General features: G+C 36.4%; 1 protein-coding gene across 12 annotated transcripts in view; it reads left to right on the forward strand.

Moving 5' to 3' along the window:
- The window catches only part of LOC116852694 (rho guanine nucleotide exchange factor 17), a 105,718-nt gene extending 97,270 nt beyond the window's left edge, over window positions 1-8,448 (forward strand). For 10 of the 12 annotated variants that reach the window (XM_032833283.1, XM_032833287.1, XM_032833289.1 and 7 more), the window contains 2 exons: window positions 647-927; window positions 2,641-8,448. In XM_032833283.1, the coding sequence (XP_032689174.1) occupies window positions 647-906 (260 nt within the window). In that variant the 3' untranslated portion in view covers window positions 907-927; window positions 2,641-8,448. Of the gene's footprint in view, window positions 1-646; window positions 928-1,266; window positions 1,294-2,527 lie in introns of all 12 variants that reach the window. The other 2 variants (XM_032833284.1, XM_032833285.1) reach the window with 2 other exon arrangements.
- Window positions 8,449-10,127: the final 1,679 nt, after the last annotated feature.

Genomic DNA, 10,127 nt, shown 5'->3' on the forward strand with positions numbered 1-10,127 from the left:
TTTATATAAATAATATATATATATATGAATTTTTATTATTAATAATAAATTATATAAATTATATGAGCAACATATATAAATTTTTATATGTATATAAAAAAATATTTTTACAGCCATCTTCTATAATAGAAGATAGCTGTTTTTTTTATTTTTAGTTGTTTTTTATTTGTTTACTGATGGATTTTTTATTTCTAGATTTTAATTTGCATATGAAAAAATTGGCTTGATTTTTATACAAAAACAAAAATTTTATTTTATCTGCTATGAATTTTAAAATTCTACGGTGTTTTAAAATTTACATAGAAAAAATTTTTGTACAAATATAAGTATGAAAATTTAATAAAATAATTTAATAAATAAATAAATTAATTTATAAATTTATTAATTAATTTATTAATTAATTTATAAATTAATTTAATGTATATATATATATATATATATATGAGAGAAAGAAAATATTTTCCATATGTGAATTTCCACACATATTTTCATATGTAAATTTTATTAAAAGTGTATGTGATCGCCGAATTCTAAAAATTATAACAAATATCTGAATCTGTTCTTTTTGCTATTTATAGTAACACAAGAGTTTCCGTCAAACTTGTCTTTACAAGATATATTGAAGAAAATATTGCATCTTGCGCAGGAATTCCTCACGGGCACACCGGACACGTACGCTTTCTCACCTGCGTGGAAACAATGAGCCCTTCGAAACCGGACCCGCGTCCTAAGGTGAATCGTTATTCGTTGAAGTCTAACAAAACGCAGCCGAACATCAATCGCGGCAAACTTCTGGTGATATCCGGCGGGGATGGTTACGAGGATTTCCGCGGGCCTCAAGCATCCGCCGAGCTGCAAGCAGGTCGTGAGGATTCCACGAACCACCTGCTGCTGTGGAAAGTGTGATACGATCTAGCACGGCCCCAGGTAAACGATAGAAAAATTTTCTCGCGGGGAAATCTTACTCGAGAATGGCCAGATCGAGCATCAAATATCTACGTTATGTCGATACGTATCGATTTTGTATAAATCCATTGCTATTTACAAGATAAAGGAATAGTGGATAATGCAATTCTTATTATAGAAGTCGAGCCAGCAATTTTTTTGGCACAAAGTTTGTCCTTGATTTTAAATGCGTTTCCTTCTTATCGTGTGTAGCGATTTTAAGTTGTTAAGCATTACATACTATAGAACGAATTTATCGCTGACTTGTTCGACACTATGTATGCTAAATAAAAATTTTTCATCATGCTGAACGACGTTCAGGATGATGTGGTAACTACTTTGTGTCTAGTAAGTATTGCATCGTTCTAACAAAATCTTAAACATAGAACTCTGCTCCTCTGTCAATGTGAGCCATCTTCCGGTAGCATTTAGAGCTTTATCATTTACATATTGCGTTCCTGTAGTGACTTTATTTCGTTACATTGGTTTTTTTACGAAAAAATTCTCTCTTGTTATATTTCTATAACAAGAATTTAGAAGACTTGTTTCTCAGGAAAGTAAGATTCTCATATTCGAAATTTATGCGTGTTGTATTATTTTCGGAGGCATGCTTACCTTCAGTGTGACCGAACTTTGAAACGCAACCGTTGCCTGACGTCACTCTTCAACGTTGGAATCACTCTCTTCCCGATTCTGGCTATTTCACGCCCCCTTTCTAATTTTTAATCCACCTTAGTACTTTGTAAACCAATAACTGTAGATCCATAGTTGAAATTTGCCCGACGAGCAAATGAATCTTTCAGTTGATGATATAAAAAATTATTCGCTAAACAATAGAGAAAATTTCGAGAAACATCAAAAGAAGTCGTCCAGACTGACAGCGCAATGCGATAATCATTTCATTAATTTCATATATTATCAAGTATTATCAAGTATTATCAAGAAAAGAATATCTCTCATTAAATATACGCTGACAAACATACAAATGTACATAGCTGTATATAGGATGTAAAAAAGAAGAGAATTCAAAACTTTTGTAAAATAATTAGTACTCACTATATGATGGTACTCACTAAACTGACCCAATAAGCAAACAATGTTTAAAAAACATTTGAAAAAACATTTGTAAACGTTTAAAAAAAAATAATGTTAAAAATAATGAGATAAGTTCTCTTTTTTCATTAAAAAAATGTTTTTTTAACGTTTGGAAAAATGTTTTGTTTTTTAATATTTAATAAACGTTTATCTTAACATTTAGAAAATATTTTTTAAATGTTAAATGTTAACATTTAGAAAAACGTTTTTTATAAATGATTTTTCGACGTATGTTCACCAAGTATTTTTTACTCAGTTTAGTGAGTACCATCTATCCTATAAGTCTAAAACCCTTTTCTTGTACACTCTCTATAGAAATGTTAAGTTTCCCTAAAAAAACCTGATCGATGTTTTTTAATCAAGTATCCTATATCCATAGGTCTGTTCTCTTTCTCTGCACTTCCGCACTAGTACCATAAGTTAGAGTGAAACAAACTTATACTATCTTTCTACTATACTTTCTTTCTACTTTACATTATCACACTAGGTGAAAAGATGTAGAGGGAAAGAGCAAACCTCAAGTATATCCCGATGGATCTACAGTTACCATTCGAACGACATTCGAGAAGCGTGAGTCTGACGAAACGGCGCTGATTGCAGGCAAGGGTCGCGGTAAACGAATGCCGGCATGACACGCCGAGGGAATCGTTGTTGTACGCGCAGCACGCGGGCGGACGCCACCACCGTCGTCTGATCGTGGCCGATCAGGACGCGTCGGCGCGCCGGGTTTTCAGGGAACGCGGGAAGGTTCTCTGGCTGGTACTAGCCGAGTGGATCAAGAGCACAATGCGGAGACTGCACTACTCACAGGATGTCAAGAAGTATCGGCTGTAGTTCGCGCAGGAGTCCGCCACTCGAGGACGGTCTCGGATCTGTCTCTGTCGTTGACACGCGACCTATGAACGGATCCACTGTTGTCTGGCCATCACCAGTCGTGCCAGTCTGATGCGACATCATTTACCAACGACGAGTTTGCTCGCGAGCTTTGCGTGTTCTTCGTTGTACTTTGCGAATATACGTCTGAGATTGTTCTTGAAGAATAATACACGTCACCAAACGCAATGTATAACGCAATGTAACGCTATGTGCAGCACGAATGTTCAGAAGGTATCTCTGAGAGTTTTCCTATGAGATATCCTATTTATTTTAGACGTCTTTAACATGCCTCTAAGACGTATTCTAGACATTTGTGCTATGTCAAAGATGATACTTAAATTTGAACATTAAGAAGCTCTTTACTTTTCGCTATACATCATGCCAATTTACTTTCACGCGTTACAAGTAGAATTCACCACTTAAAATATTATATTCTATTCAATTTGGTATTTGACGCTTTCGTGGTTTGTTTTGGTCTCCGGGCTGGAACCGGATTTTTTATCGTATTGTGCCCAATCTTTCGTGGACATTTCAGTTTGCTTCACTAGGGAGAAGAACAACCTGATACTCCTATATTCCATTTAACGTGTGTTCTTGCAATATTTATATATTCAGTCCTATTTCCACGTTAAGCCACTTGAATTTGCGTGCTAAAGCAATTGATTCAGGAGCAAGTTTACAACTCACTAAATTAGCAGGTGGTCTATCAAAGGACTGAGCATGTGTCTTTGGTAAATTGTTGGCACCAGACGAATCGCGGGATCGGATTTTATTCGTTAGATCTTGATGAGATCTGATTCTCGGTATAACCCTCGATGTCGATGTATGTTCATTGTATCATATAGGTGAAAACATGGTCTCAAGAGCGATCCGTAAGCTCGCGTTAAGCCAGCATGCTCCCAGACAATACGAAAGCCCGAGAGGCGTCCGAAAAACGGGTATACCTCTTTTAGATATCGCTGAGACGCTCCTCGGACGTTCGCATTGTTGGGAGTCGATTCGCGCACAAATGTTTTCTCTTGCAGTTAGCTACACTTTCATGTACTTTGTGCGCTTGCAATGGGAGAGGAAAGACGCGAAGAAAGATTGTGACAAGTGCAGAAAGTCTAGCTAAGCGAAACGGGTCTTCTATCGCGGACCCGATGACGATCGAGCGAGTTGATCATCGACGCCGGAGAATCGACGCGAGAAGTGAGAAGTACGATACCTGGCAGGGCGTTGAATCGAGCTTACCTATGTATGTATATGTATCAACACTGGCCTAAATCGATTAGCGGATACAGAGATCTATATTTCTTACGACTACTGAAGTGCCAAATGTCGAAGGTGAAAACGAATCTGTTCCCCATCGTTCGTCGTTCGACACTGCGAGAAAAATACCGGCGTACTTCGTTAATTCCCGGTACGTGGTATAATGTAAACTCAATGTGTTCGTGTTAATTGTTCAAGTGTTCACCGAGTCCGAGCACACGTTGGTCGGGGCGAGTGAGCGCGGACAGGGATTTATTTCTGCGGCGGAGATGGGAGGCGTGAGGGAGGAGGAAAGAGAAATACTGGAAGCTCTCGAGGACCGCAAAATTTGCACGCCACTTCGCTTCGCGCGCGTGATTCGTGTTAGACTGTTCGTATTCTCTATATTCGGATTTCATTACCTTCTGATTTGAGTACAAGAAAAGTGCCAATGATTCTTCCGTCGTTAACACGTCGTCTCATATATATACTTTTCTTCATGGCTAATTTTTCCTCGTTCCATTCACACCATACACACATACACACATAAAAACACACACGTAGAAGTTATTACTCTCGTTTGAATATTGTTTGGAATTTATCACGAACTTGAACGGATGAGTGCGTAAAAGTAATCACTCTAAAGAAGTCTCTGGTAGGGCCGATTGTTCAAACCTCTTGATAAGCTACCTGACAGTAAAATCTGTCCTCGTTTTTTCTTCAAATTGGACAAAGGCAGACACAGGATTTAACTATTAGGTAATTCACCAAGAAGTTGGAACAATCGGCCCGTAGTCTTTGATTCGGCAAAATTACGTCGGCAAGTAGTGATCATTTTTTATCGTAGTTCCTTTTAGACTCATTTATTTATTCTTCTAGTTTCCTAACGAACACGCGTATCGTCATTATAATTTACAATCGGTCGAGAGCATCGTAAAATTTAATAGCACAAAGGGAACATTCTAAAGGGTTGTGCATCACTGCTTTATACGACAATGACGATAGACGATTAAGTCATTTACGCTCGCTGCTCGTACAGGACTTTAATCTCGCGAAACTTCGCAATCAGTGTTGTGCTGGATGTTGCTGAGAAAACTCGGAAGCACATCTAGGCCTGTATTAATAATTGTCGCTTGGAACCTGTCTCACGTGAGATTCTCAAATTTCTATTCTGAGTTAAATCCAAATTCTTCAGTTGAATTACGATCGGGGTTGCGAGTAATTAATTACTTTTTTCATTAATTATATCGTGTTTTTAACGATATAATTATTGACGATTATGAATCAATGCAATTGAAGCCCGTTTACTTGACAATTGATTTCAACAAATTCAATCGAGAACCGTTCGATTGATGATTAGTTCCAACAAATTCAACTCAAGATCGTTCAATTGACGAGTGATATGAGCTAAGGGAATCGTTCAGTCAATAATTGGACTTAGCAAATTGAATTAAAGACCGTTTAATTGACGGTTGAACTTAATTTAATGATTAAACTAAACTAAAGGTTAAACTTAAACGATTAAATATAATTAACGGTGCAATTAAACATTCTTCGAATGATTTTACTTGAATCAATCGTTAATTAGTTAAACCGAAACATATTTCTTCAAATCAATTATTAAATTGAGAAAAATTAATTAATATTTTTATCTCTAATATATGTGACATTTATATTTGTAAAGTAAATGTATCAATTATCGCGAATACGTACTTAATCCTGGACATTCTTATTATTTTGGTCTTTAAATACAAATATTTAAACTTTCAACATAGAATGTATGTATATACTCAATGCTCGTATATATATTTTATATGTTTAAAGTTTAAATATTTATATTTTAAAACCAAAGCAATAATATTGTCCAGGATTGAGTCCGGGCATTGGCACTTTTATTACCTTAATCGCGATTCAACTGAAAGAAATTTTTATATGACTCTGAGTTCAAATCTGAATATCTCACTTGAGACTCTGATCCATTGGAGACTCTGGGTTCAGATCTGAGTATCTGAGACGAATAACTTCGACTAATAATTATTAACACGGGTCGTTATTAATCCTCAATTCGATAATAAATGATGTTTGCTTTACGCCACGCGACAGTCGTGCGTTTTCGTCGCTTGTGGAATACAAGCGTGCGCGAGGAACGCACCGAGATCGCTGAAAACGCGCAACATTGATTGCCTCCCAAGTCCAATGCGGCTGCGAGTGATTTTAATAGTTGACCGTGTAGTAGACATACAGTACGCCTGACAATAATTAAATGGTAATACACCACGAGGTGATCGTACACGAGACCAACCGAAGTCGTTGTGAATGGAGTCGACGTCATCGTCGGTGTTTCCGCTCGACATCCTTCGTTCTGCTTGTCGTGAAAGCCTGTTTGACGGCACGGCCGAACGATTATTCCGATTGCAGCGCGAACGCGGTGACTTACGCATTACTGAATTCAGTTAGTACTCGATTAATTGTCGCGACATGACAGCGAGTTGATTGCGACTCGCGACAACGGGGGGAGGGAATACGACAGATCCGCGAGCGAAGTGCACTCGCTGTCGTGCGAAACCGGCCGGATTGAGAAAGGAAGTCGCTCTTCGCGAAGTTTTTTTAGCACATTACACAACTTCGTCGTTCATTCTTGTTCAAGACAAGCGGACGTTTTCCAGGTGAGGAGATACTCGTCCTTTTGTGTTATTGTGGCCTTTCTATCCTGCTGTTCGCCAATTTTCCCCATATAACGTGTGCACAATAGCGTCAATTGTGATCATAGACATAACATACATGGACTCTGAACACCCTTCGTCCTGTCGTCTAATTGAGTGAAGCCAATATCTAGAAAGAGAGCGAAAATAGAGCTACAGTTTTCTCTCTATTTTGTCACTTTTTTGTTGCACGTGCATCCATTTCTCGTTTCCATAATATTACAGAGTACTCCGACTGGACTGGCAAGCAAAAGTCTTACTTAAGTTTTGATGCACACTTTGCCTGTGCAGAAAGAGACAGAGGGGCTGATGTACATGTTGTCTATGTATGAGTCTATGTATATTATGTCTATGATTGTGATACTCAAATCGGAATTCAGAATTCACTTGTTCATCCGGTATGAAAATGATATTTTGTCAGAGAAAGAGAACGACATATGTGTATTATCAAATTATATGAATCTTTGTCAGCTAATAAAACAAGAGAAAGTGTATGTATATGTACGCGCGTGAGAGTGTATGCGTGCGTGTACGCGTGAGTATGTATGTGTGTGTGTGTTCGCGCACGCAAATGTTACGCATCGAGCGTAATTTCGATCTCTAAGAGGTCGACCTCTCTAGGCAAATATACACGGTGTAACAGGAATTGCGCGAGGTGAGAGAAAACTGTTGTGGTGATTGCGGTTTCAGTTGTAATTTCGATCGATTGTTAAAATCGAAAGTAAATTATATTGAACGAGATGTGAGAGATGTTCTTGGATATATATATAATATATATATAATATATACATAAATATATATATTGATAATATTAAATATACATATATAACAAAAAAGAATCTTAATTAAGACCAGTTATTATTATTATACGTCTGTTACTGAAGTCATAATTTTAATGTAATCCTTCTACGAGAACATACTAACACGTACATATATTGTATCTCCTTATATGTTATGAATAAATTAAAATGACAGAGTGCAAACGCGCAATCACAATGACGTCTTCCCTGAAGAAGTGACCGATGTTACATCTTGTATACGTGGGCGATTCTGTAGAAAATTTCGTTGCACTCGCGCACAGATTCGTGTATACATTTTCCCGAGCGACTCTTCGCTCTTCTCTCAACGGTGAGTATACAAATTGTCTTTAATATCGTTGGTGTTCTGTCTGTGTATGTGTGTGTGTGTGTATGTGGTGTGTGTGTGATATGCGGCGAGCTGTCTGCCGTCGATACAATTGCATATTGTGTACCTATGATTTCGCTCGCGATATCTCACTGCGCTTCAATCAATATACGATCAATATACTTCGGACAAAACACGCGACGCGACAATATTTCGGTAAAAGCCAGACGGTGGAAGTGCGATGTATGTTGCATCTTATCCCTTTTGTACGTGCGAATATTGGCGGGTGTGTGTTTGTTCCCCAAAGGACAAATCGTGATCTAGTGGTAATTCTTTTCGGATTAACGTTTGTTATCTGGGAATTGTTGAAAGCGCGAACGCACTACTCTGCGCGCTACACGCAAAATATTAACGTATGTATGATATTATGTACAAATAACGATGTTCGTTTAAAATAAAGTCGTTTACAATTGCATACCGACGAGATCGCTGTGCCACAACTGCGTCGCGAAACATATCAATATATACAAAATTCAGGGTTGGAAAAGTTATTTTATGAAAGTAATCTTTACTAAAAAGTAACGGTTGAAATCATTTTTGTCTCAATGTTAAAATAGAATCAAATTAAACATAAAACACTTATGTCTCTAAATATTCCTATATTACCATTTTATATATTGTTGATAAAAATCAAATTGGTAACTCTGGATAACATACTGTGCCTTCATAAAATTTTCATTGAATTTTAACAATACGTTTTGTTAATTTTTAACAGAAGTTTTAATATTCAACTGTATATATCGTCATACAAATGATTCTCTTTTTAGCGTTAGAGCAAAACTTCCAACACTTAACAGCCGTTCAATAAATATATTTTTAGGAAAAAGTGATTATATATAATTATATAAAATTACATACAATTGTACAGGGTATCAGATACCTCGCGTCGGAGCAGTGGTGTACATAGATAAATTATATTAAAATGAACGGAAAGTTCCCTTATCATATTATCCTCTCACTATCTTATTAATATTAAATAAGTAATATTAATATCTAATAGTACTAAGACATCCGTGCTTGCTCTTTACTGCCATTTTTCAAATCTTACTGTTTTTTAATTTAAATCCAATAGCCATAACCGGTGAATAAATGCCCAGGAAAATGCAGAAAATAACAATAGACGTCATTTTCGTTATTTTATCGAAAAAGTATAACGACATTACTATTTTCGTTACAGATAGAAAAAAGTAACTCTATTACCGACAAAAAAGTAAGAAGAACATAGCAAAGTAGTATATAAAAGAGCATAGCATAACACTACAAGCAACGCGTTTCTATACAACGTTGAGATTTTTTCAGAATGGTAGGTAAAGGCTCATCCGACTGATGGAAGTTACGAAAAAATCACATTTCATGCTGCATTTTTGCCGCGTTTCTGCTGCTACGTTCGAACGACACGTAATCGAATTTTTGTGTTTCTGCCGTTATGTTCGAGTGGCACGTCGTGATCGATTTCTGCCGCGTTTCTGCTCTCTCATAATGTTACTTAATTAGTTTGATTTCTAATGTCTTTCTGTTCACATGATATGACGTCATTCTTTGTTCGATTTTACGTTGCTTTATGTCGAAAAATCATGTCTGTACTCAATATTTAAATTTTTTTCTTGTTCTGCTGACATACCGTGCCTCATTTTTGCACTATTTTTGCCATCATATCATAACGCAGATTTTGCTAGATTTCTGTTACATTTGTATACGCACTATCTGACATAGCAGATCATACTTCGTTATTGCCAAAATTATGTCAACACACATTTAGCAAAATCTGACTTTTGTAGGCTTGGCTATCTGAGTATGTGAAGAAAGTTGATCGGAAAAATAATCGTTCACAAGATATTCAATTTTTTATTTCATAAGTTATATTCTTTACATATTACATGATTACCATGTAATAATCCATACTATGGAATAATCAATATCTTCAAAAGTTTCATGCGACTTACATACTTATTATTTAGATTGTCAGTAATAGCACTTTCTCAATATTCATTTCAAATAGTTCAATATTCATCTCAAATAGTTAAGTAGACTCATTTAATATTCATTTCAAATAGTTATATTATCACGCGATCATGAATTCACCAATTTCCTTTA

The sequence above is a fragment of the Odontomachus brunneus genome, unplaced genomic scaffold (assembly GCF_010583005.1).
Source record: "Odontomachus brunneus isolate Ranch 3 - 2012 unplaced genomic scaffold, Obru_v1 Obru_scaffold_249, whole genome shotgun sequence".
In the NCBI taxonomy this organism is placed as follows: Eukaryota; Metazoa; Arthropoda; class Insecta; order Hymenoptera; family Formicidae; genus Odontomachus; species Odontomachus brunneus.